Below are 27,495 nucleotides of genomic sequence, written 5' to 3'. Positions count from 1 at the left end.
GAAAGACAATTACTTGAAAAAGACCTTCATACCAGATCTACTCTGCGTGTCCTAATATTGCAGTACTTGGGGGGAAAAAGGCATGGAAAGGAAAAACTGCTTTAGTGAAAAAGAATGAAGTGCCTTCATTTTCTTCCTTATGTTGGGCTGGAATGTAAGTGGTGCCTTGTAAATGAAAAATAACTTCTCTTTTAGAAGACCTGTTTAAAACTGCAAGTACTGTTATAGTTTAAGAAATGCTTGTCAACCCCTGTCACTGATGCAGAGGAAAAAATGAGCAGCACATGGGGCTTTGATCCAAAATTTTACAGTTTTACCCACATCCACTATGCTGGTAGGTACACAGGCTTGTTCCTCAGGCAGAAGTCTTGCAGAATGTGTTTGATTTTGTTAATGTAGGTTTCCAAAAATACAAACTGTGCTTTCCCTTCATCACCCATTAGATTGTTCAGTGAATCTGCATGTAAAAGTGGGAGCATTTTCCTGGTGCTTTTTGCCAGAAATAATTATAATAATTGCCCCTGGGTTTTCCAGTCAACATTTCAGAAGTTTTCAATACTTGATAGTATGAGAGAGACCAGTCTTCCATTTTTTTCAAATAAACTAGTGAATAACTGTAATCCACATAGCTTCCTCCCATGGTGAGACTTGCAAGGGCTATGAGGGGATTCTAGAGGCAGAAAACCCCTAATATTTTTCTCACTTTCTTTTGTTTTCCCCTGGTTGCCCACTCAGCCTGGCCAGGGCAGCTCTGAATCTTGTGAAATGACTAAAGGTTGTGTTTCTTGCAGCCTGCCATCCCTTTGAGATTTGTTCCTGTGCAAGCTGCCACAGGAATTCTAGCCTTCCTTTTATTCCTTCTAATTTTTTTATAATTTCCCCCTTATTTCTATATTTTTAATTTAAGTTCTTCCCCTCCTTTTTTAAAAAATTTTTACAATACTTATTCTTCAGTAGGTTATTAATCCAAATGGAAACTGATTGATTTTTTTAAAGTCCCTTTCCATTGGGATACCTTTCCAACTTGCCACACTAAACTGCAGCACAGATGTTAAGCACATTTAACTGTACAGTCAGTGTGTGCATATTTTTAACATAACTTGTCTTGAAAATATTTATTCAAGCCAAGACAACAGAAAATTAGAGTAATTTGATTGCTCAGGCTTAAGGAATAGATTACTACTGTTCCAGATGTAAGAAACAACAGACTACTTACTCTCTCTAGGCTGAAAAAAAGGTCTTTGGCTCCTGATACCAACCATATTTGCTATTATGTTCATAGTAAATCTTTTAAAAGTTGAATACCTTTAAAGATTTTCAGTTTAAACTTTTGCCAACTAGCATTACGAGAATTTCACCCCAAAATAAGCTCATTATGAAGGGTTTCAAAATACACAGTGCTCCAAGGGTGCAATATTACAAAGCAAAGTTATAAATCATCTTTGCTGTGGAATAAGGGTGCCAGATATCTCTATAGTGGACTTGGTGCTTTGACTGTGCAGGGCTTTGAGCAGTCACTACTGATTAAATTTAAAGATCAGGCAGTTGGCACAAAAGATGAGTGATCTGGGTTGCAGGTGGCTTTTCTTTCTTTCCTTCTCATCTTCAACTAGATCTTCTTTGCTTAGATTTGCAATTATCACTCAACCTTTTGGACCTGTTGTTACTGTTTGGTTTTTTTTTTCCCCTCTCTTTAGATGACTTACATACAATTACCATTTTAATGCTTATTCTTTGTATCACTCACCATGTTTCTGAATGTATAGAAATATGCAGTAGGAAAGCGAGACAGAAATGCTAGCTATTTTATCCAGGGCTTAAAATACATATTCCTAATAGCTTGTGTTAGTAACTGTACAATCAGATTGTCAAAGTACGATGGGACTATGGAAGGATATTTTAAGATATTTTTCTGTAACTGCAGCCTCTGTATCAGTCCTTCAGAAGTGTGTTTTGAGATGTAGACTTATATTCCAGCTTAGCATGCAAGTACCTGAGCTATTTTTATGTGAAACGATGGTCCAGTTTGCAAGCGGGGCTAAGGCTTTGTCTCCTCAGTTTTCCACTCATGCATGTAAACTGCCTTCATACATTTCGCTTTGATGTTTTATATCTAGATGCCGTTTTTGACTTGTTAATCTAAATGTGGTGTCCACAGATGTAAAGTTTTCTTTGTGTAAGAACTGCTTATGCAGACATAGAAACCAGAATCACAGCTCCTGAAGAGTGTTACCTCCAAGTTGACTGTAATCAAACAGAGCTGGGCAGATACTCTTGATGAAATTACCATTTTGCTATGGGTCTCATCTCCATTTTCTTCAAGGTACCATTTTTATTTAATCTAGTATTTGCCTTTTTTATGACCCTGTCAAAGACAGAGTCAATGATTAGTAGAGAGAGAATCAAGGTGAGGGGGTCACATACTGTTAAAGAAAGGATCATTCTCAAGCTGTCTCTACTGGTTCCCTCCAAACAGTGTGTCGATCCTTTCTCCATAGGCTGCTCTGTTTATTTGGAAGATTATTTTTCAAGGATTAGCTTTCTTTCTCTTTTTCTCTTTCTTTTTTTCCCCCTGACCTTTTTCAACAAAAAAAATGCCTATGTCTAGGGTTTTTCAGAAACTGCACCATGTGACTTAATGCATGCTTCATTACCGATCTTCCCTCTCTGTCCCACCAGCTGTCTCTGCTCCAGTAGTACATGGAGAAGAGACTATAAAACCCTCAGTCCAGTGTCTGGTTTTACTTAAGGACCTTATTATTTTAGGGTGAAGATGAGCACGAGGCAATAGTCTTCATAATTGCTCTTGTACAACAGCTCCCTGTGTTTGAAATTACTTCCTTAAATCCATCCTTTCTTTCTCTTTTTTGGACAGCAAAGAGTGCTGTATTTTCACTTCTCTTTCTGCAGTAATGCCATATATGTCTCCTGTCAGAGCTGAGTGAAGGGAGTAATTCAGTGGTGAAGTCAAGCACCGTTTCCGCTCCCTTTTGGATCAAACCCTGTGTCTATGTTAGCCTGGGTATAACTATGGATATCCTTATGGTCCAACCACTGTACATCTTAAAGCCAGTCTTAGCCATCAGTGTTTGCAAAGAACAGCACTTTGAATCATGGTTCCCTAAAACTGAGGAAATGAAGGCAGAATCTTTAAGTGGATAAATGTTTTTGGGCTGCTAATCAAGTAGTGTGGAGCTCTAATACTGCTGTGTGTACACTAGCTGCTGGAAGTCTAGTTCAGTTGTCTAAAGGGAGATTTCCTTCATTCCTGTCCTTCCATGTTCGCCTTTTGAAGAATACAAATGTTTGTGTATAAAAGGTCATTAGGGGCTGACTTACTGCTTAAATAACAGCACCTTGTGTCATTTTTCACATAATAGCCAGGATGGAGCACAGCACCCTTTAAAAGGGAACTTGAGCCATACTGCTAAATGTTAACTGACAGCCTAGTAAAAACAAAAGTCTTCATTTTTCTCATTTGTCTGCTTTCTAACCAGCCAGAAACTGCGCAGAGTGCTCTTATTAGATCTCCAAGCATGCAACGCGGAGAAATCCTTGGATTCTAAAATTGCTGAGTACACACAAACGGTGCCACAGTGTCCTCGCCCTGTGCCAAAGCAAATCTCTAAGTTATGTAATTCTTCTCCTCAGTATTTGAGTTAGGTAAAATGTTCAGCATGTCTGAGTTGCTTGTAAGAGCTCATAATCTGTAGGGTCCTGCAGTTTATCAAGGTGCCACTGACAAACACCGTGGCATTGGGTTTCACACAGCCCTGCGGAGCGGGGTTGGCCACGCTGGCTTGTGCTCGCCATCACGGAGTGCCCTGGATCGGTGTCTGCTGCTGATTTCTGGTAACGCGGCGCTCCGTGAAATCTAAGTTGTGTCTTTTAGGTCAGTCAGAGTTTATGGGCCAGAGAATGCCATGTTCATGGGCTGACCCCGTTTGGCCCGGGAGGTTTTTCACCTACAAGAAAGCTCCAAACCAACAATCAGTCTAAGTCAAGGGGCTGCGAGCCTGCCCGCAAGACCTATTCCAGTTCAATCAGTCCCAGCCTTATTTTATGTCTGCAGTCTGCAAAAGTGCCAACTATTTAGGTTCCATAAACTTCAGTAAGGTGACTCTGGTGGCTGCGGAGCAGGGTTTTTTTTCCCTCTCCTGAATTATGATATACCTAGCGCGTGCAAATAAACATTAAACTTAATTAAAACCTAGGCCATGATGAAGTGGCCTTCAGTACATTGTGGGCAGATGAAAGGGACTGCAGGCAATCAGCATGTGATGGTTTAGAAGGGCTTTCAAACATTTCTACCCCTTTCTTTGCTTTTACTTTGCTTTCTTTATTTTCATTGCTTGTAACTTGTAGAGCGGTTGTGAGCTAATAGCTTTGTAAGGCACTTTTCATCCACTTGTGCAGCTTTCAAAAGTGCTCAGCATTTCCTAATTCAACAGCAGCTTTACTGTTGACTTCAATGGAAGCACAAGTGAGACCAAGTGCCTCTTGAAAAACCACACTGATTTCCCTGGAGTTCATAGAATAAAGGTAGTAGCATAATCAAGTGATAATGGTAATGGTTAAAATTTCAGCATGTTCCTTGATTTCTGTGTTTGATCCCAGTGTCACTAGACAGTCATTTTGATGGGGCTGCAGTAGGGGTAGGGGACATACAGATATTAATTTGCTGTTGAGTTAATTGTTAAGGAAAAGTTCCTACTCAAATCAAATATGTGCTTTTGCGTACATGGGAAAATTTCTCTTTTCTAATACTGCATGTTGGTTTTGCTCTGCGTTTAAGTGCCCAGTGTAGGGGAATCTCCCGCTTCCCTCGGTGACCTCTGTCTAGCCTGGCTCTTACCCTTTAGCAGTGACACTTGGTACCGCTGGGACTTTCTTCTCAACCCAGTACATGAGAAACTAATTCCACCACACTGTTCTCTGCTGACTTCCAAGTATTATGAAGTATTTTTGTATTTATTTATTTGAAAAGTAAACCCACCTGCACTGCTTTACATAAATACATGCTGAGATCTCCAAGACTCCTGTGTCTGCAGTGCAGTGTTTATCCACTTGGAGCAGAGATCGAGTTCTCCTTGCCTGGCACAATGTCAAGTATAATGGCGCTAAGTAAGCCAAATCCTGAAAGCTTTGGGCAGTCCTTTATTTATCTTTGTTAGTCAGAACTCCCTTGACCACAGTGGGAACCCTCCCAGAACTGGGAAGCGACGTATGGATATGGACAGGAGCCTCCAGCGGAAGAGCTCATGGCAATACATGCAGACCTGGCGAGGTGTGGGGTGTCCCTGACCCCAGAAGGTCAGCTGTGCTAACGTCTGGAGGTTTCCCAGAAAAATAAATTAGCTTTTTGGTTCTGAGAAGGCAGCAGTCTCTTTCAGGTGCCACGGTGTGTGCCGCGCAGTGTATAAATGCAATGATTGTACAGCTTTTCTTTTCCCCTGCCACACTTAAGGGTCTCTAGATACAAAGGGAGACATCTTGCAAGGCTGGAAAATTTACAGCCTCATCCCGTTCACCATCTCTGTCTCCTCTCGTGCCTGGGAAGTAAATCTTTGGGCCGATATAAAGTATGCAAGATATAAGGATGTTAGGCTCATCTCCGATTGCATTTGTTAAGTGAGTTTGTTACATGTTTAAACCCAGTAAAATGTTCAGAGAAGTTTGGTTTCTTTCTTGTGAGGCAAAGCTGGGAAGTGGAATGTCCAGGTATCACAGAAGGCTAGTTTTGCTCGTCCTTGCTCTTCATTAGGCTTGCACAGAGAGGACCTCTGTCACCTAACGTCAGCTATTTCTAGATGAGTCTCTTGAATTCACACACTCTACTGCAAGACAAATTAGCACTCATTTCTATCCCTGTGCCTCAGCTTTAAATTAGTGTAAAGCCGCGCACAAATGCACAAGCATGTTTAATAATTAATCCCATCCTGGAAGGGCTATAATAGAGGTTCTGTTCATCAGTGGAAATAAGAATTGCATTTGTTGCTTTGGATACGACAGAGCAGGTTACTAAAACTCCAGGCTAACGCTGTCGTTGAAGGGCTCAGGTAGAAGTGGATAAAGTTTGGTGCAGTAACTCCTTGTTTTCAACCAATTTTAGCTTGAAGGAGCAGTGACAAAGCTTTGCTTAGTAAAAATGTCCACACTGTTTTTCTGCATCAGTCATGTAATTGAAATGCACTTTATTAGTAGTCAGAGCTTCTGGCCACCAGGCAGGACTTCAGGGTTCCTCATTGTCTGCAAGATTTCATAACCGTTTTGTTCAGGGAGTGACTTGAGCAGGTATTTACCCCTGATGGTTCACGCTGCATCTGTTTTCCATGTCTGCACCCCCCGTAGCTCCTGGATTCCTGGTGTCAGAGAACTCTGGGAATTAACACCTTGCCTCAGATAGTGTCCAAGGCACTTGGATGTGTACCTTCCCCCAGCTGCCTTTAAAGCCCATGACCGGAGCTGTGTGTGCCACTGCCTGGTACATCAGCGAGCAGTTTGGTTTGTTAAAACAGAAGGCCTGAGGCAGAACAAAATTACATCAATCACCACAAGAAATGCTTCTCAGTGAATATTGTGCTGTGATTTCTGCTGTGAAATTCATCACAGGTGAGATGTTTGGGTTGTGCTGTCCGTGATGTGACACTGCGTGTGCAGGATTTTGTATCTGAATCCAAAATCTGTATCTGCTTAGTTGTGTGTGCACACATGTGTCTCTGTGCTTATATATATGTATACGTATTAAATGGTTTCAAAGCTTTAAGCCAGTAATGCAAGGAAACCAAAATCACAGGGCATGATTTGCTCTGTGGTTTGGAGAGAACCACATCTTCTGAGAATTCCCGCCTTCGGCATACCAAGCCCAGGCATTTCAAACAAGACGCGATTTGCTGAGAAATGTGGTGAAAAAAGACACTTTCGCATGATTGATATTTACGGTTTGTCTAAGTTTGCACTGAGAGATAAGATGTTTCTTCGTACCGTCTCAGTGGCCCTCAACGTGGCAGAAGGAATTTGATCACTTTACCCAAGATACATCTCTCTGTTGAATCCAGTTCTGGTCTATTCACACCTCTTTGTGAACATGCCTCCTATTGCAGGTTGTTTTTATCCTGCTTTTGTCTTAATGGAGAACATTTTCAATTTGGATTCCTGTGAGAATAGTGAGATTTGCCCCATTTCCAAGTTTAGGACTAACCTGAAGTTCATGGTCCCTCCAGGCTGAGCTCATAATATCCCAGAGGAGTACTGGCACTGAGAGATCACTCGCTGGGAGAGAGAGAAATTCAGTCCTTTGGCTCTTGGACTTGCCAAGAGGGTTACTGTGTCTGCTACTTGAGCTTTCTGTGACAGGGGTGTTTGGCTGCTGGGAATTGGACTGAGATCACTATGTATAATGTCATTATCAAATCAGGTAACCCACAGAAAGTCTCTTCTCTTCCTTCTGTTGCACCCCTTCTGAGTCTTTAATAGCTAAATTTTTTAAAGATTATTGTAATGCTATAATCTGCTATCCCTGGCTTTACGAAAACAGCATGACTAACAGCAGCACACAATCCCACTGTCCAAGTCAATTAATTTGGGAATCTGGGTAAGAAAATACACAGCTTGGCAGTGCAGTGTTTCAGGAGGATTAAAGACATGCACAAACCTGAAACATTATCCAAAATCATTAATTGATGCTGGATTTTCCAGGTATCTCAGTGAAGTCTGGATTAGGTTCAAATATTCCTCAAGCATCCATGTATTAAATAGTGGAAAGTTTTTAGACTTGTACAGCCACAGGGTAAGGAGTTTGATTACTTCAGCATTTTAATCTAAACTAAACAGGTGGTAGATTGTGATATTTGACCAGAATCATGAAAATGATAAGATAATCTGCCAGAATAAAAAATAAGTATTTCCACATATTTCTCATATCACTGATGGAGTGTTTAGACTTTGTGCGATCAGTGTTCTGTATCTCTCAGGCAGGAACCCTCCTCCCAAAACTGCAGCCACCTCTCAAGAGACCAAAACTGTAGTTGTGCATGGTCTCTCTCCATCATTCATTCAGAAGCCCCTTTGGTAGCATCAAGACTTGCTTTGTTTTGGTAAAAGGGAGTCACGTGCAAGATGGTCAGAGCTGAGAAGTGGGACAAAACAGAGGGTGTAGCTCCTGGTGTAGTGAGGAAGGGACCTGTGAATGAACTTCAGGAGACTTGAAAAATTAAACAAGCAGAAAAATTTGGCTTGAGCACAAGGAGTGTTTTGGGGAACTAATTACAGATGAGGGGAGAAAAATGGGAGGAGCATTCTGTAAAAACTAGGTACAAAACTAATGAGAAGGCTACAGGACATTCTGCTGTTTCAGTTTCCCTGAAAGCTTGCTTCGAAACTTTCAAGGAGAAACTGTGTTTTCCTTGATAGTCTGTACAAAATAGTTCAAGTGTGTCTGGATGCTATCAGAGCTGACTAATGTTAATGAACCCACTAGTCAAATTTAGCCCTGTAATAAGTATGTGCTCATTTGAACTCAGCAGAATCTGTGTGCTTGGGCTTACTTTGGCAGACACTTGCTCTTATCACCTGCTGAGCTTGATATTACTGCAGTCCTTTGGCCTGAAGAACAAGAAATTAGGAACAGCAATGAAAAACCTTTGCGCAGCTGTGCGGTTTGCAGCTACTAGGCAAGCAGTTGGTCCACTGGAACTTCATCTGGATGTACTGTGCTCAGCGTGTTTATTTGGATTGCCTTGCCTTTCAGAGAAAACCTATATCCATTTCCAAGTTAACTAGTTTCTTAAAGTATGGCAGTTGCCACGACTTTGAAACATAATCTCTGTAGATCTGCAGTAGCATTGCATCAAATGCCGAGCTTCTTGTTTGTTGAGCTAATAAAAAAATCATCAGTGGTTTATCCTTCCATGAGGCTTCAGTGGCTGCAAAAGCAGTTAAGACTGAACAAGCCAACTTTGCCCTGCTCCTGTTGGTTTCCTATCGTACAGGCTATTAACTTTTAGAGACTGTTTTTTTTTTGTGGCAAAGCCATTACGGGGTCACGAAGACTACAGACATTTTGCTAAGTCTTAGTTGTGTTGTTTAGAAGTGGCTCTTTTGCACCGACCATTTCTTTAGTCCTGACTGTGCTTGGTAAAGTGCATAAGGATTGCTGCATAATTTAAGGATTCAGGAGATTGACTTCATCAAACCTTTGGGTTTGGTGCCTGTTATTAAGCTGCCAGCATGAGGCTTGCATGAAGTCTGCATGCCCATGATGGGATGTTCACTAGCCCCTGAATTTTGCATAATTCTGCATCTGTTGAAATCATGGAAAATCTAGTACAAGAACATGCTTAAGCCACTGATGAAACAATTTGCAGATCCCCCAAAAAGTAGCAGTGAAAATAAATTTGGTCCTATTGTTAAGTTTGGATTTAATTTTTCTTGATATTAGAGAGTATCTGAATCCAGGAGATACTGATGAATCTTGGATTAAGGAAACTTTCCTATAGTAAGTAAATTGTAACTGTGGCTCGATCAGTACATTAACTCATCCCAGCAATAAAGGGATTAAAAATAAACCTCTGAAGCATTGATGTAACCCTTTTGTGCAGACTAATTGCCTATATAATTGCTTTTGTTAGCTAGCGTGTGGACAGCCCTCATCTGGAGTCCCACAGGGGCAGGACAAGGACAGACGTGCCTGCGTTGTGTCACCATTGTGTCTGAAACCCAACCTGGAGCCATGAAAAGGGAGGTCAGTCTTCACCTCTGAGAGACCTTGCCTTCCCTTGAGCCTGCTAATAAACGCAAATTGGCTGGAGGGCCTTGGTTTGGTTTTGGTCTCTCGAGGATGCTGTGCCTGCATGCGCTGGAGATGGAGGGATCTGGGTCAGGATCTCACTTCTCTTAGTGCTCCCAGCTGAGACCTGAGCTAAGCCCAGTTCTCCACACGCACGCTGATCAGCTCTTACTCACAAGTGTCGTCTGGTTGACTTCAAGGAAAATTAAAAAACCCCAGCCTTTTAGCAGAAGAAATTAAGTTTTAAATCTGCCTTCTAAAATGTACAGACTTTAAGCCTGTCTGAGATCAGGCTTGTGTGGGTTTAGACCAGGGTGTAAGTTCCTCTTGAACAATCAATGTAGCTCAGTCCCAACTTGGCCAAAGCATCCAGCTCTGGCATCAGTTAAATATTTACATTCCCCCCTTTTTATATAAATTGTGCTCTATTAGCATACGTTTCACAGTGTATCCTTGTGTTTCAGCCTCTTTATAAATTTGGCAGTTTGTACATTAATCAACATCAACCCATGTAAAATCCTAGGCATGAGGTTGAAGCCGTCAAACGTGCAACATTTACTGTTTCATCATACGCAGCCAATAAGTCATGTTGCAATGTATGCCTTGTACCAAGAGGATATGGTATAAAATGGAGCGTGTTTACACTAGGGAGACTTCTGTGTATTTAAGAAGTAATTGTTTCAGGACCGTTCATTAATTCATGAGCTGACACGGGTACATTTTTCCTCACTGCAACAAAAATAATTATCGAGCTCAAAAAATAATAATGAATTTGCACATGGCAGACTTCTACTGTAATTTTCTTCACAAGTTATAAGGGTTTAATTGTAGATTGCTAGTAGCCTTATCCATTTCAATCATTTCTGGCCCTCAAGTGCTGAGGTGCAAGGAGTTACGATGTGCTGCGATTTATGGTGGATGTAAATGATTTCTTGTTTGCCCTCCCTGTACTTGGCTGGGTTTGCCTTCTTTAAAGCTTTTACGGGTGGATTTAGTGCAGTGGCACTGATGGAAGCCAGGGACAAGCAAGCAGGTGCAATGCAAAGCCCTGTCCAGGCACTTCATCCTTCGTCTGCAAACACTTCTATCCCAACCGTGCGCTTGTGGGCGCTGCTCAGTCTGCTGTTTCGTGAGATAAATAAATGGGAACCTGTGTGGATGTTGTGTTGGTAGAGGGGCAGGCCCCCAGAAAAGCTTGTGCATGGCATTGATGCCTTCAGGAAAGCAAGTGTCAGCTGTGGATCTCTAGGAGTCGCAAGGACATCTAGGCTTTGCAAGAGAGGCTCTTCTCTTCACTTGGAGGGATCTTGGCACTTGTCAGAGTCAGGACCTGAAGCTGGGAGGGTTGTTAGGGAAACCTCCATTTCAGGCAATTCAGATGTTGCTGCCACAATGTTGCCCCCAGAAAGTGCCTAACAAAGAACGTTGCCTCCTTCCATCCTCCCTTCCTCACCATTCCTGGCGTTGAAACATCTCCACTTAACAGTGCCCTGGGACGTCTTTCTCCATCTTCCTGCCCTCTTGATACTGTGATGGGTTTTTGTGACTCCTCTGTTTCTTGTCACGTCCTCTTGCCCCAGACTAACCATCCAGTAATTTCTTGCAGCCACTGTTAGTGTTTTGCTTTTTTCTGCTGCAGTCATCCATTTTCCTTTGTGTGATTCCCACTTCCACTTTCTCTTCTGTTTTTCCGCCAGTCTGAGTTGCTCAGAAGAGAATAGCTCAGGGCATGGAAAAAAATCCAGTATTATTTTAGGTAGGTTTGAAGAGATGGGAAATTTGCATTTATTATGCAAATTCCCAGCCTTTGTAGGTCTGCATGACAAAGAGCTGTGCTGTGCTGCCTTCCAGGATTTTTACTACTGAAGAACAACCAGACTCTGTGATATCCGTGTCCAATAAAACCTGCCTTTATGGGCAAGAAAACGATGTGTTCCTCCAGTATCTTGCCTCCACATCCCTTGTGTTTAAGATTGAGCAGAGTACAAATAATTCTCCCTAGAGAAAGGTAGAGATCCCGTGACTTTGTGCAGGGCAGGATCATGCTGGGTCCACCTGAGCAGGGCTGGTCCCAGGAACACCGGGCAGAGCATTATCTGTGCTAGGCTCACGCGCCTGAGGTTCATGTCTGGTTGACGTGCGTGCGTTGAAGTGCCATTGTAGCCACATTTCTACAGTTCATAAGCACAAAGGCTCGACTGTGAGCTATGAAATGCTGGCGTTCAGCCAACTGGCCATTTCTTTTCTTCATTCCCTGTCATTAAAGCTGTGGGTTGCTCCAGGGTGCAGTGTTTTGCTCTTCTTAAGTGGAACTGTTAACGACCCAATTTAGAGCAATGTAAAGTGCACCCAGATTCCACAGTGACTTCTAAATCCATATAACATTAATGATAATCTGTAATTAATAGCTGCAATCAAAAGGAATTGTAGTTCAGTAATTAGAAATTTAGGATTAACGTATTAGCATATAAAAAAGGCCTTTAAAAACCTCTTCTTCCAGGAGATGGCTCTGATCCCACAGAAGAAAATAATTTTTAACTGATATGACCTTAGCTGAAGACCAAGTTACTAAAAATATTGCAGTTGGCCCTGACTTGTATGGGTCATTAGACTACTACCAAAACATTTAAAGGTATTTTTAAGAGTGTGCAGATATTCAGTGCGTAGCAATCACATAATTTTCTAATGATATTGCCTATTGGTATTCCAGAACAAATCTTAAGAACAATGTGTTTGAGGATAATCTTTAATGTCCCCAGTAGACCTTTTGTGGTGGGTGTTACTGGTATCCTGTAAGTACAAGAAACCCCAGTGACTGCCCAGCTTTGAGCCAAAAGCTTTCCTGGTGTATCCTCATCAAAGAGAGCAGATCTGCAAGAAGAGGTAAGGCAGAGGTGTCAGGTGCATGCAGCACTCTTGGCTTCCTGCCATGTAATCACAAATAGGGAACTGTGATTCCTTCTGATGATGCATCATAAATGGGCTAATCCTTCAATTTATCTCTAGCCCTCGGGAGCTGGAAGCATTTAGAAAGACTCCCAGGCAGAGAGGTTGTCCTTGTGTACGTGCTGATGAAAGTGCCAGTAGCAGTGATGAGGTGCTCTGATAGATGGAATAGGCTGTGGTATAAATGAAGTTCCTAACAATTTCCAGTCCTGAACAAAATGAAATCATCCTGCTGCACGTCTCACTTTTGAAGCTGAAAATTAATGTGTTGTATATCTGAAATCCACAGAGCTCAAATTGTTCATTGGTGTTGAAAATTTCCCTATCTAATGCCAATTATTAACCCACCCCAGGCTATCAATAATGATATAGTGCACATAAATCACAGATAGATATGCTTGAAAGAATGTGAACAGAATTAACCATTTGAATGTTATTAGCGTCATGCAGTGTCATCTCTGCCCTTCTGTGCGTGGAGTGGCCTGCAGAGCTCCAGCAGGTCCTCTGCCAGCAGAAATTGTGGTTTCTGGTTTACACAGCCACGGCAGCACTTGCGAACTCTGCGAGAATCATCTGGTAAACTTTGTCTCTTGGATCTGCCTATGTAACATTTTGGCAGAATAAGCTTTGCCTTTGCTTTTTCAGCCACAGGGTAACCAGGTGGAGTAAAGCTAACTAGTTGGTGTTAAACATTTGAAGGAGATCTGCCATCATGCAGCATTTCATCTTGCTTACCAGATAGATCTTTAGTTAAGGTCCATTCTCCAGCAGTTTTTATTGCATATCATTTGTAGGCTCCTCTCTTTCAAAATATTTAAAATGGTGGTACAAAGGCCAGCAGCTTCACCTGAACATGGAAGGTTGAGTCTCTTTGCAGGGGTGTATTTTTAACATGGACTGTTTGCTGCAGACTATATATACACCGTATCTTTTACACATCATTGGGTACTGAAATTGCTATATTCATGCCTAGTCAATGGAAGGTTTGTTGTTGACCTGTGGTATGACGTACTATTAAAGGTAGTATATTCTTGAGAGACACCTGCCGTATCTGAAGAGCAGAAACACTCTCAATAATTTCCCGTCTTCGTGCAGTTTTGCCTTGCTCAACTGACTGAGATATTTCTGTGATTCCAGCCTCCTTTTGAAACACAAGAATTGTATAATGCAGACATGTCTACTGACATGCAGAGATACTGATGTCATGAAAATAAAATCCTTTCATGCATTAAAGATATAAGCAAAATTTGAGGTATATATTATGGAAATTTCAGGATGGTGCCAATTTTTAGACAAGAAAATTAGTAAATAATGGGTCGTATCCATTACAGTCTGCAGAAAGTATGTCTAGATTTCCTTCAGCACCTCCAGGGTGGGCTGTGGATAGACTGGTAACGGGCTGATTGCAAAACGTAGTATCTTGGGAGATCAGATGAAAATGTGTGGGGAACTTACAAAGGATCAGTGAAACAGAAAATGCAAAAGGCAAAAAAGGAAGATGAGGGAGATACGACTAAGAAGAAAAACAGCCGTGAGGCATATCTGTGGGAAGATCCTGGAAGAGATCAGTCAGGTAGCAACCAGACAGAGAGAAAGATGAAGCGTCGGTCTGGAATGTGCAGGAAAGCAAAAAATACTGAGCACTTAATATAATTAGGTTTTGCTCTAAGTCTGTATAACTTTATCTATGATTCCTGGTTTCCTGATATTACATTATAGTAGGATAGCTGAAGAGTCTATTAAGATTTTTATTCACCTCCTTAAGGGTCAGTGATGTTTCTAGTAGATCTGCTGCTAAAATAAGTTTATCATTGATTTGGCCAAAATAGTTATGCCCAGATCTCCCGTTAAGTTGTCCTGTCTTGACCCTCCTAAGAGCGTGGGAGAGCTCCTCATTTGTGTCTGTAGTAATGTCTTGCCCAATCTTGTTTTTAGTGTCTCGTGAAATTGGGGTTTTATCACTTCCTTGGGCAAATTCCTTCATAGGATAACAAATCTCAATTGGGGCAAGCTTTTTATGGAGCTTCAGAAAGAGATTTGCAAATGGAAAACAACTTTTTTTACTTAGTTTAAACATTTATTTTGACTGGTTTATCTTATTACTCAGACTTCTAACTCCTTGCTTACTCTAAATACTTCCTTGCTCTTTTTGCTATTTTGGGTATGCTACAGTGAGATCTGAATTGCACATGTTGCATTCACGTTCATATTTGTATCAGAAAAAAATGACTTACAAAAAAAAAGTTATATATATAATTAGGGTATAGAATGACCCACTAGTGTGATATAAAGACAGAGGATGCCCATTAAGAAGACACTTTGGATTTTTTGTTTGCATGTTTTAACCAGACATATCTTCCACCTTAAGAAGATGTGTTCGTGCAAGACCTGGGATTTTCATCTCTGCACCTGAGAAGAAAGCCTAACCCAGGCAACACTTCTACTAGATGTGTACGTTCCTACGTGTAGCAGCTGTACAGACTTTATGCATTGCTCGTAGGGCCTTGCAAGCAGAATATCCACATTCTTAGACTTATTTTGCTCTCTACTTTGTTTCTATATAGCAGATTTATTCCCCATTAAAATCTTCAATCATCTCTGGGTTTGGTGTCATCTTAGTTATGTGCCTTCTTCCTGTTTTGACTTATATTCTCTTTACTTCGTGTTACAAATGCATCACACAGAGCTATTAATTGGCCTGGGCATGGAGCCTGGATCTTCTCTTTTTGGTTCTGTGGCCAGGGGATGAGGCTGCCCCATCCTTTTGATGGGTCTGTAACCGTGACAGTACAAACACTGGAGCACTGAGTAATGGTTGCTTCTGGTGAGAAAATGAGACAGTAGTGTGTGCCTGTGATAAGAACTAGCTCTGTAGTTTTTCTTCAGAGGCAGATTTTTGTAAACCTTATTGAAGTTTATTTAATCACAAAGGCTTTAAAAGGACTGACTTATGTGAAATTCACTCTACACTTATGCAACATGGTAATAAAATCAGATGTTAGCCAACTTCTCTGTGGGGAGTGTATTTGAATACACTTTACTTGGCTTTTCACAGGGGTTATAATTGACTGTCGTGATTTCTCATAAACGTTAAGACCAACGTTTCTTAATAGTGATAGAGATTTGAACAGATACTTATCTTTCCAGTATTAAGGATAAGATTCGTCATTCATCTGGAACAATTTCATCTATAAATAAAATCTTAACGGGAGAATGGTTCTGTCTGCTGATCACATTTCTCAGGTTGAGTTTTTTCAAAACATCTTATTGTTCAAATATTTAAAGCAGGAGGGCAGGAGGACATTTTTAACAATTAAGTAATTTTTAAACTCCTTATTTAGGATCCAACTGCAATATTAAGCAGATTTTTTCTTTTTTTTTTTTTTTTTTTTTAAATGGTGACAGCAAGTGGACAAGACTGTTCCAGTGCCCCAAGTACAGGTTGCTGTGTGTAAATCCCATATATGGGACTTACAGGATGAAGGGAGCAATTGGTTAGTGGGAGTTTAAAGGTGGGGGGTGTGGATGGGGTGATGGATGCTGAGTCCTTCTCCCTGGTCTCCAGGTTGTGGGTGTCTTGCATTCATTGGGACCTTCTTGGTGCTCCTGCTCTTTGACCCACTATCACATGGTGGGTCCCAAAAGGGACAAAAGTCCTACTCATTCCCAGTCTGTTTTTTTAAACCCATTTTCCTCCTGGAGGCAGAGTTATTGAGCGAGGCGGCTCAGGCAGGAGCAAGAGGTTCCAGGGGAGGAACAAGTTTGTTCAGAGGAGGCTTTGATCCTTCTCCCATTCATGACTCATCCCTCTCCATGGGCTGGCTGGGAGCTCACCTTCTGATGGAGCACATCTCATATTTGGCCGGAGGGTTATAACATAGTTTTTCCAAGGAGAGGTATCACTGCTCTCACTTTCATGCACAGCAGTCCTAAGTCATCGCAGTTAGAAATAAAATTCATGCACGTGTCATGGACTTCTTTTCTGGGATGCTTTTGTTTTCTGCATTAACTTTGATTTGGTAGTGCGTTCCCATGCTCTGCATGTTCCTTTCATTCAAATAAAATGTTAACTAAGGGCACAGTAATGCTTTCCTCTTAAATTGCAGCTTTAGTTCAGGAATATCAGAAAATTACCAGTTACCAGCCTGGAGAGCTTTCTCACAAATAGTAAAGTTCGGTCTTCTAATGTGTTTTCTTCTGTAGATCAGATGATGGATGTCTGCTCTGTGAGATTCATGGTCATGTTTTCAAAGCCTGTTTAAGATAACATTAATATGAACACTCTGGCGTTTTAAATAACAAAATACTGTATTTGGTCATAGTATTGTTAGTAGTTTTTCTTTCATTCTGGTTAATGTGTGTTAGCTGTTTGCAGAATACAGTTCCTTTGTGGGCTCTTAATACTAGAATATTTCCAGGTGAACAGAAGTAATATTACCTACAGAAAAGATACGGTCAAGTGCAAAGCTTGAGTGTGTGAGCAGTGTGAATGACATAACCTATTGCTCATGGGTTTGGTTGGTGCCCTGTGGATATAAGAGATGAACCTGTTTGGTCTCATCAGGAGGTGTGAGAGGCAATGGCACCTCACATCCCTGTTTTGGAGGGATTTTTTTATCACAGGCTTCCAGGAGCTGCCCCATTTTTGGGGTAGGAGGGATGGAAGGGCAAGAGCCCAGGGGAGGCACAGGAGATGGAGCATCCCAGTCTCCGGTACCAGCCCAGCATCAACTGGGTCCTGGTCTGCATTTGGCCCACCAGTTATTTGTCACCTACCCCACATTTCCACTTCAGCCTCAGAGCAAATTCTGGGCACTATCAGCCATGGTGTCCTGCTGCCTGGATGATTGTGGTTGCCACAAAGGTGATACTTGCACAGGATCCGTTTTGTTTTCTTAAACCTTGCAGGTCTGTCAGCCACGTGGTCCCTAACATTTGGGTTAGGTAAGAAGCTCCACTGTTAAAAAAAGTAGAGTGAGGAGGGATGGACCCAGTGGGCCAAAATCTCAGCTTGTGTAAACAGGTCTCACTGCTGACTTCAGAGCGATGCCGTTTTACATGGGCTCAGGATTTGTCCCCATCGGTGGGCTTCTGCCCTGCGTATCTGCACAGGCCAGCAGCCATGTCCATAGGTGAGTTATAATGCCTTCAAATTCAGTGTTTACATTGGAAATACTTGACAGAGTCTTAAATAAGCAGTACTACCAGGTGGGCTTTTAAGAAAGGCGATATTTATAAAAAGTGTAGTGGCTGTATCTGAACTTAACTGCTTCATGGATTTGTATGACTTTGTGTTTACAATTTTCTCGTGAATTTTTTAATGAAATAGAATAGTTGCCAACTGGTCAAATAAACGCAGAACATCTTTGCATCTTCTGGCACTGCCACAGTTTTGTGAGTGAAATTGCTTTGTTAAAAGCTGTCTGGGAACAAGCTAAAGGGGTGGTGTCAAAATAAAAACAATACACTTCAAAATATTCCTGTTCTCATCTGGGATCCTGCTGATGCTCACCCTCACTGTGCGCCTATGGGACTGTGTGAAATCACCCAGCCCCAGGGGTCCAGCCAGGGTGCAGAATGAGGCCGCAGGGTGTTAATTTGTAGTGAGTCTTTTCAGCATCTCACTCAGATCAGGAGCTGACGCATTGAGCACTGCTTGTTTTTATTTCAAATTCCCTCTCCTCTCCCACGTTCAGTGCCATAGCACTCCTGTCCAGCGTTGCTCTTCTCCTTTTCGAGGTCAGGTTTCCTGGGGCTGGGTGGACATAGGGAATTGGGTGGCGCACTGCATTTCTGTGCCATGTAATGTGTGTGCAGACCCCTTCTTCCCGCCCTTCCCACCATCCCTCACTAAAGCTTGTATATGTGTGTATTAATCCCTGTGGGCTGACTCTTGAGAGATCACGCTCCAAAAACAGTCCCTCCTAAGGCTCATGTGGGTCAGCAGTTGCAAGGGGACAGTAATTCCTCTTCCCACCATGTGATGATGGGTTTATACGCTGCTGAACAGGGTTTTGCAAAGACCCTCGGGGAGCCCAACAACCATCTCATCATGGATACTGCACCCAGCCACTGCAGCCTGTTGGGTCAGGGCAAGTGCTACGGCAGCAGTTACACACCAGAGTCCTCGTATGGGTGTTTGATGATGAAATCATCGATGTTCAGATACGGGGAGGTGTTTTATCATGACCTATAGCTGAGGCAGGAAGTATGCTGGCAGTTCCCTCAGCACCATCCTCCAGAAGACTTACTGTTCGCGTGTTAAAAAAATGGTAAAAATATAAGTCAAGACTAAAGTCACCATGCAACTTTTTGTTGAAAAGGAAAAAAATATTATAGCAATGAGAAAATGCTACTGATGTTCAGATCAGTCTTTCCAGCCTGCATTTACATGAGTTGTAGGAGGATTTTTCATACAAGTAGCCCTATTAACTTCAGTGCATAAACTGTGTCTCTTCTTGTGCACATGGGTTTGCAGGATTAAAATTGCTTGTAAATGTTAATAGATAACATGTTCAGCAGCCTCATAGCGTTTGTGTTTTTCTTAGCTGTAACACTGCAGAGTCATTCTACCTCTATAAAACTCATGGAGAGATTTTAAGGTGGGCCAAATACATCCCGAAGATTGGTTGCTTAATTAACACAAGGCCTCACAGTGACAGCATTGCAAAACAAACCCCAGCGCTGGCCCAGTGCCTTTTTCCACTTCGCTGGTTCTGCTACCCATATGTCTCAGCCTGCCAACACAGACATCGAGTGCATTTTAATAGCTGCTGTTCTTCAAATAATTTTATTACTGTGACAGCAACTTTATAAATGCCTCTTACTCTCCTGATGATACAAAATCAATATATTAACAGCATCTTTTTTTTTTTTTTCTATTTTTCCCTTCCCAGGAGCAAATTCATCAGTTGTGGCTGATTTCATGCCTACATCATCATGGAACATCTCAAGTGAATTAGATAAAGGTAAGTAAGTGGACAGAAAAAAGTAGAAATATGTGAAATCAGATTTAAAAATCTCAATTCTTCTTCCTGACATGGCCAAATTAGCAAGCAAAGGGGTGAGGGGGCATTTAAGATAAACCTTGTTTGCCTTGTGATTGTTTGACATTTAATTACATGTGGTTCTGTGATTTCTGGAGAATGCTGTTTGTTTCTTGTACCAGTAAAATGTTCCATGTGGTTAAAATATTTCAAGATGTGAGTTCTGTTATTTTATGAACTGCTTGACATTTTGTGTGGTGGATCTTAGGATTTGAACTCAAAATTAACAAGCATCGGGCAGTCAGTTTGCCTCGATGTGTTTTGCGATGAAATTTTGAGGCTTTAAATTAATAGAGGGGGAAAATACATTTGCAGGTGGTAATTATGTGTGATTTGGAGCTCTCTGAAGGGTGTATATTGTAAAAAAGGGATGTATTTCTCATTCCTCTTCATTTTGTAAATTATGCACCACCAATTATTTAAGCCGAATTGCTTAGCTTCCTCTAGGCCTTATTGCAAGGCAGCGGCCTGCAGCTCCTGAGTCAATCTGGTCTTTGAAATGCTTCTAACCTAACGTTTACAGTGGAGGATGCTGTTAGCCACACTAACTGTGCAATTTGTCAACCACTCTTCATTTGCTTATAACTTTGCCAACCGTTAACTATTTAGACTGAAATTTCCCATAGTGGAGTTCTGCCACAGATGGTTTTTCCAAATGTTTTTGTCTGTATTTTGTTAATGTTTTTTATGAACATGTGTTCATAATGTTTTATATTTATGCATAAATATGTCTTCTGTGCTCAAGTATGAAGAGAATATGTAGTTCTGGGGACTTTAAGTACGAGTCTTACTTTAAGTAAGAGTCAACCAAGGTTGACTCTTTCACATCTGCCTTCCCACCAGGGAAGGAGCAGGACTTTCTGGTGATACAGGACACACTGGAAAAGACAAAAGTCAAAGGGCTTGTACTTGCTGGTGGGAAAGGGAGAAAAGCATGTAGTCATTAAGCAGAGAATTCCCAATTCACAGCAAATTGCTGAAAGAAGGTGTTGACAGAATGGATGTCTTATCCCACAATAGTGATTCTTCCAGGTGCCCATGGCACGTCCGCAGGTCCGGGCTGTGCTCTGGGAACATCCCGAAGCTGTGGAGAAGTGAGGATAGTGGTTGCCCCCGCCCAGGATGCCTGTGTGTTTCTTTATCTGTTTGGCAGCTTTGTTTGGTTTTTCAAAAAGCGAGAAATAAATAAGTGGCCTAGAAAAAGAAAGTTAAGGACACAAAGCCAAACACTCAGAAGTTAGGAAATGCCAGAGAGAAGGCAATCGGACAGTCTTAACTCAGACCTCTTACAATATCCTTGGCAGGCAACCTTTACTAGCCTAAGGGGTAGATTTTCTCCAGGAACCCACCCCACGATCAAGGAGAAGACAGGGTCACACTGTATTGAAGTGGCGGAAATATTTTTTTACGAATGATAATCAGTGGTATAGTCTGTTCTCCACTGTGAGCCCAAGGGTTCAATTGGTAAAGCACCCACAGATTGCTATATATTGCAGGGAAAGCTGTGTGCCTCCAACCAAAAACTAGCTGGGGGGAGGCACAGAAGAGATATGGAAGATAATGTAATTTTACAGTAAGTTGTATTTGAGCTGTGCTCAAAAATAGCCCCCAGTAGCTTCTTTGTTGTTATTCCTAATGGGAGATTTTGTGAAGACTGATTTCTTAGGAGCAGGGTGATTTTAACCCATATATTGGTTAGGCTTTCTCTCAGCTGATAGTTCAAATGCTCTATTTTTTTTTTTCAGTAGCATGTGCCCCAGGTGGACACTCTCCAAAGCCTTGGTTTGACTGATGTAGCTAGGAAACAGGGAAAGGTGCCTGGTGGCAGCATGGACTGCCTGCCTCCTTTGGCGTCTGCTTTCTTCAGAATACCCTCCACGCCGGGTTGTATCAGCCAGGGTTCAGATGTCCCACCCCGGCTGCTGCTGTGCTGGCTCTGTTGGAAAGCAGCAGCTCCAGACTAGCAGAGGGAAAACCTGGGATGACTGCCACCGTCCTGGACGTTGAGTCATCTTATTGCTCAAAGCAAAGCTTACACTTTCTGTGCCAGTGCCAAGCCTGGCCTCTGTGATAGTAATTAAACCATTTTCCACGTTTCCATTTTCCATGGCACCTGTTCCTGAGCTATATTGTCAGAAACAGGTAAAATGAAGTTACACGCTTCTAATCCACCTGGAATGCGGCAATTACCACTCGTTGGGCTGAATCCTGCATTCCTGGGGGATTACCGGCCCCTTTGCTCGAACTGATTAGCATTTAGACCGCTGTAAGCTTACACACCTAAACATGGATTTACATATGTGATTAAAATACATTTGCTGCCCAAAAAGCTTAGTCAGAGGGGCGGATTCTCCCAGTGTGCCTACAAGCAAAGTAAGGCGCACACGTTTTGTCTTGTCTAAGAGAGAAGCAGGGGCTTTAATGTTGCTTCTACTGAAGGTCTTTGAAAGTCTGGCTTTTATAAAGCCGTATACTGCAGCGCATGCTGACTTGGTGAGCTGAAACCTCAGAGGAGAAAATTAGGCATGCACTTAATTTCCATTTCTTTTGCAAACAAGCATCTCAAGAAATCAACATCCACTTGTCTTTGCTGCAGTCAGCCATGAGGTCACGCAGGCGTCCCAGTAAAACTCATTTTAAAGCCTATTAAGTTCACCACATGAAAGTGGTTTCCAGCCAAATTCCCCAATTAAATGACTGTCTGCATTAAGTGGCTCTAACTCTACCTGCTGCCTTTTGGAAATGAGCATCTCTTCCTCCAGTATGTCTCCTGTGTTTGGGAAGGAGGAACAGCTCATAGTCTTGCTAAACAATATTCAGCATTTTGAAATAATTACTTAATATGGTGCTTTCCCTAGCTCGGTGAGTTCTGCAGTGATTATCTTACAACTGAGCCCTATTCAGGTTTCAATTTCTATTAAATAAGCTAAATCGACAGCATTAAACAGTTGCCTGTTTATTCTTTTTAACAGGAAATGAATTTAAAAGAGACGCAGCCACCCGTGAAGAGCTGTTGAAAGCAACGATTGATGGGAGGGAGGAGGTGGTTTCTCACCAAAACCTTAAAAAAACAAACAAACTGTGCATAAAAATTAAAAAAGAATCACTTTTAAAATAGGGGAAATTTAGCTATGAGTATTTCTCTCTCTTTTCCGACTGGTAAAGTCTTGCAGAGAGAATGCCACGAGGGAGAAAGAGAAATGAAAATGTGATCCAATAAATATTTAATTATATAAGGAGAAATAAACGAACTTCAGGGAAAAAAGGGGGCTCTGGTGATAGGAGAAGGTTCATCTCAGGAGGTCAGTGGCAGGATGCAAAGCCTTTCACCCCCACATTGCTTGCTGAGATTTGCTTTGGGCTGGAGGAGCCTGCAGCTGCCCGGCGGGTGGGAGACGTCCAGCAGGGACCGGAGCTCATCGCTTCGAGATGCTCGGGGAGGTCCTGCTCCGTGTGTGCTCCTGCGTGGCCCCGTTGCACCAGGCGGCGTAACCGCTCCTGATGCTCGCCACGGCACAGCCATTCGCTCTTGGTGGCTTAAAGCAATTTCTTGATCCAGAAATTGTTTGGCATCAACTGAGGCAATAGGTGATATCTGAGGGAAAACAAAAAGGCCGGATAAAATGGAGAGTAAGTGGAGTTAGCGAGGACGCTCTGCCCTGGTGCTGGCTTTTAGGGACCATGCTCTCTTCTTTAATGCAGATCTTTTTTGGGGTGCACCAGCGGGTGAGGGAGCAAGGCAGGTGGCCCTGGGCACTCTTTTCCCTTTCTTTCTTCCTGTTGTTTAAGGCATTCTCCTTTCTCATTTCTCCTTGCCTGTGCATTGCCTCCCCTCTCTCCCCTTATGCCACAGGACAAGCTCCTGCTCCAGCTCTGCCTTTGAGAAAGCTTCAGGTAGACCATGAGCTCTTCTTTTCCCTGATCCTTATTTAAAAAGGTGAAGAGCCCTTCATTCAGCTGCTTCTCTTCCACAAACATGATTGTGGAAGGATAGGCTTTTCCTTCCGTCAGATGTTGGTTTATTTACAAAGAAATAGATAGGTCTGAATTTGAATGAGAGCCTATTTACATCTGGTACAGTAGAGGAATTGTTTGGGAGCTCTTCATCCTGAGGCAAAGATAATATTGGAGTCTTTGCCAAGAAAGAGTCAGCTTTGAAATATTTTCTTTTAACTGTGAGTAAGATTCAGCTTCAGTGGACGTTCACTCTACAGGACTGATAAGAGAACAATGCTGTCGCTGAAGCTTCCCCTGATCAGGTCCTCCCGGTCCCCCCCATGCCCATCCACAGCCTCCTCAGGAGCTCGTTTCATCATGGCAGCTCCCTGACCATACACAAGGATGTGTCCTGGCCAGGACTGAGCCAGAGCTGAGGACCCAGTGCTGGGGTGCAGCATGCTGTCTCATTGCTGGTACCTCCTCCTCCCCGGAGCTCTTCACTTGGTCCTTCAGTTTCCCAAGAAAATCTATTATTAGTGTGAGTTTTTGCAGATACTGCCTATTTTCCTTGCCCTTTCATGGTCTATCTGCTTTGGCAAGCAAGTATAAAACATTAGAATGATTCAGGGCTTGGAAACCATTTTCATTTCCAGACATCCATGATCCCAAGCCCGAGCTTAGAGCTCCCCACCGCTCGCAGCCTCCCCGTGTGGCATAGACCTTGTGGTCACTGCTGCGGCAGTCTCCTGGTGCTCCAGGTGTTATATGGAAAGCAAACATTCCCCGGAGAGCTTGGCAGCAAAAGTCAGGATTTTACAAAATACACCCCAAATCACTCAGTAGTTTAAGGTTAAGCTGGGTTTTATCCTTAAGTATTCAAAGGCATCTCAATACAAGGATCACCTTGAGCAAGCATCCCTCCCCTGGGATTGTTCTGGGGATCCAGAGCAGAAAATGGCTGAGGAAGGCCAAAACGGAGAATGGGAGAGCTGCAGTATTTGCTCCACTACCCAGTGTGTGGGCCTGCATAACATTAACTTTTTGGAGATCCTCTGTGGGCAGAGCATCCCCTGGCAGGGTGGGTTGCGCGGCAGCTGCAGCGCAGGAGGAGGCCCCAGAGCGCAGAACATCCTGGTGGGAACACGCTGCTGATGGACCCTTTGGGTGTGGGGCCTTGCCCTCCTTATTGACGCATCCAGGCTAAAGTTGGCGCCTCGGCAAGTCTTTCCAGGCAGGGGTATGACCTGGCTGTGAGTTCTTAGAGAGAAAATCTTTCTGATGTCCCAGGGAGAATTTGACTCTTAGGCAAACTACATCTTAAAAAACAAACAAAACCAAACGTGGAGAAAACCAGGTGGACCAAGGCTTCCTAACTTTAGCCCCAGTTCTTTAGAGATTTCCAGATTTTCTTTTGAAATCACTGGATGTGAATTTGATACACGTGGTGAAAGGGGAAGAATTACAGCTTTCACATTCATGCACAATTTACCTTTTTATTTTCCTTTATTATCTGGGGGATATTTGGTAAATCAAGCTCCCCTGATGGGGCTCAGGATTCTGATTCTATTTGTGGGGTCCCGTTAGTAGCGAGGCAGTAAATTACTGCTACTTTGTTTGAAAATTTTTTTAGCCACAGTACATTACCTCCTTTTGTTTGCTTTTCCACTGACAGAGTGTACGTTTTTATTTGAGAATTTGTGTTTCTTGAATGTCTCATTTATAAATAATACAGGGTGTGAAATTTGAAGGTCACAGAACACAACCTGAAAAAGAAACCACCCTGAGTAATGTTGGGCATTGATGGCAAAAATCTTTCACAAAATGCTTCACTTACATTGGATTTTTTTTTTTTATATAACCTCAGTGTGTGCAGTGAATATCTGACCATTATACATAAGGTAACTATATATAATAACCTTTTCCTGGCTCATCCAGCTATCTTTGTTTATTTGAAAGATTGATAGATCAGAGGGTCAAGGGACGTGTTTTATTGTAAGTTTCTGTTCCAAATTTCCTGACATTTTTGGTTTAAAAAAAATAGACCTCTAAAAGGCACAGAAAGGGCTAATAAGAACCAGATTCTAAAGTGATGCTATGTCAAAATGTCAAAAATAACAGCTTTTCTTTGACTCTGTAGCATTAATCTTAAGGCACATACCTTTCTATACACCCTTCCTTTAATAGCTTGAGGTTTTGTACGTGGCTCTTTACTGCAGAGCAGCTTCTAAAGTGACAACAAAATCCCTTGATGGTTTTCAGTAGTTGGGTTTATAGCTGGATGTGGACTTTTGTTTACCTATTCCAAATCACTTTTTTTTGTGATAAAGTTTAGAGGCTTCCTACTTGTGCTATAAAACTGGTTCCTGAGCAAAGAAAAGCTTCATTTCCCCTTGCCAGATTATAGTGTCAAAGCTATCACCAAGACATCTGTCCTTAAACCTGAAAGTTGACTCATAAAAGGAGAGGCAGATGTGAACTCTCAAATGCATATTAAGAATTCACATTGGCATGAAGGGCAGCGAGTTGTCCAGTTCCTGTCCAGAAGCAATGGGATTCAGGTGCTCAGCCCCAGATAATTTTTTGGAAGTCCACAGACATCTGTGTTCTGGTTTTTCTCCACAAGCCCTCCCTCCCCTATGGCCCAGGGCAATCTCTAAACTGCTAATTATCAGAAAGTAGCAATTAATTCTGAGAATCCCAGATACAGTGAATGTCACATGTGGACATCTGAAAAGCCGTAAAGCCTTGGGTAGTGGTCAGCCTGTTTCAGTTCAGTAAATTATCCTTGGGTGGCACTAAACCTTCTAGATAGTGTCTGGGAAGAGAAAGCCCAACACACCGCTGCAGCGTGCATCCCAAATTGAGCCTTGTGCATATGCATCGCCAAGGAAACTCGTTTGAAAATAAACTGGGCAAGCAAAGGCAGTAGAGTATTTCCTTTTGTCCCAAGACAGTTGACATTGAATATTTCCACATGATTGTCTGAACTTCTTTCATTCTGATATTCTTCATATGGGTTGCCAGATCATGGCTTGATTGTGGTATCCCTTTCCTCCCACTGTCATTCCTCTACTTTTATTCATTTAAAATAAGTGAAATTCCAGACGGGAGTCTTCCTTTTGCTCTTTTTAATAACAAGGGTCTGTTGATCAGACCCACAGGTTGGACCTGCTGGGAGTTGTCTTCATTTGTGAGTTATGGGCAGATCAAGCAATCGATGGTTAATCCTTTTTCCAACTGAGAAGTATGTGCTCTCTCTATGGCCACACTTCAGTCAGAAATCCTGCTCGTTCTTTCTTTAGCTTAAAACTCAAGTCAATTGAACATATGGAACAACCAGCAAGTCCTTCTAGTGTCTTCAGGCTGGGTGGGCTCCACGTTGTTGACTTTCTCCAAAGACAACAATTCCATATAGAAAATTTCCAACAGTCTGAGCTCAATGGTGGTGCCAATACATGTGAGTATGGGACACATCCAAGTGTAGCATCAGACTGGGCTAACGGGGATAATCCAAAGCTCTGAATGAATGCAAATGCTTCTTTCCAGACTAGTCTATTAGATCAGACAGACTGTGTCAGACCCTCTGATGTGCCTAATAGGCTCTTTCCCTTTAGACAAAGGTTATCAGCTCTTTAAGTTACCAAGCACTAAATGTATCTGTCTTGCAGTCACTGACTGAGACACTTTTTTCATTTTTTCTTGCCAGTGTATGCTATGACAAAGAAGCAGTGAGCTGCTAAACCTTTTGGTGCAAAAAAATAAGTGCAATAAGCAGTC

General features: G+C 42.2%; 1 protein-coding gene across 1 annotated transcript in view; it reads left to right on the top strand.

Annotated features, from left to right (window-relative positions):
- Window positions 1-27,495, top strand: part of ROR1 (receptor tyrosine kinase like orphan receptor 1) — a 172,309-nt gene that overhangs the window by 97,724 nt on the left and 47,090 nt on the right. Inside the window, exon 2 of the mRNA XM_074875838.1 lies at window positions 19,630-19,701. Coding sequence (XP_074731939.1) covers window positions 19,630-19,701 — 72 coding nt within the window. The remainder of the gene's footprint in view (window positions 1-19,629; window positions 19,702-27,495) is intronic.

Source organism: Strix uralensis, chromosome 8 (assembly GCF_047716275.1).
Source record: "Strix uralensis isolate ZFMK-TIS-50842 chromosome 8, bStrUra1, whole genome shotgun sequence".
Classification (NCBI taxonomy): Eukaryota; Metazoa; Chordata; class Aves; order Strigiformes; family Strigidae; genus Strix; species Strix uralensis.
The sequence above is the reverse complement of the archived record's forward strand: the minus strand, read 5'-3'. Positions and strand labels throughout refer to the sequence as shown.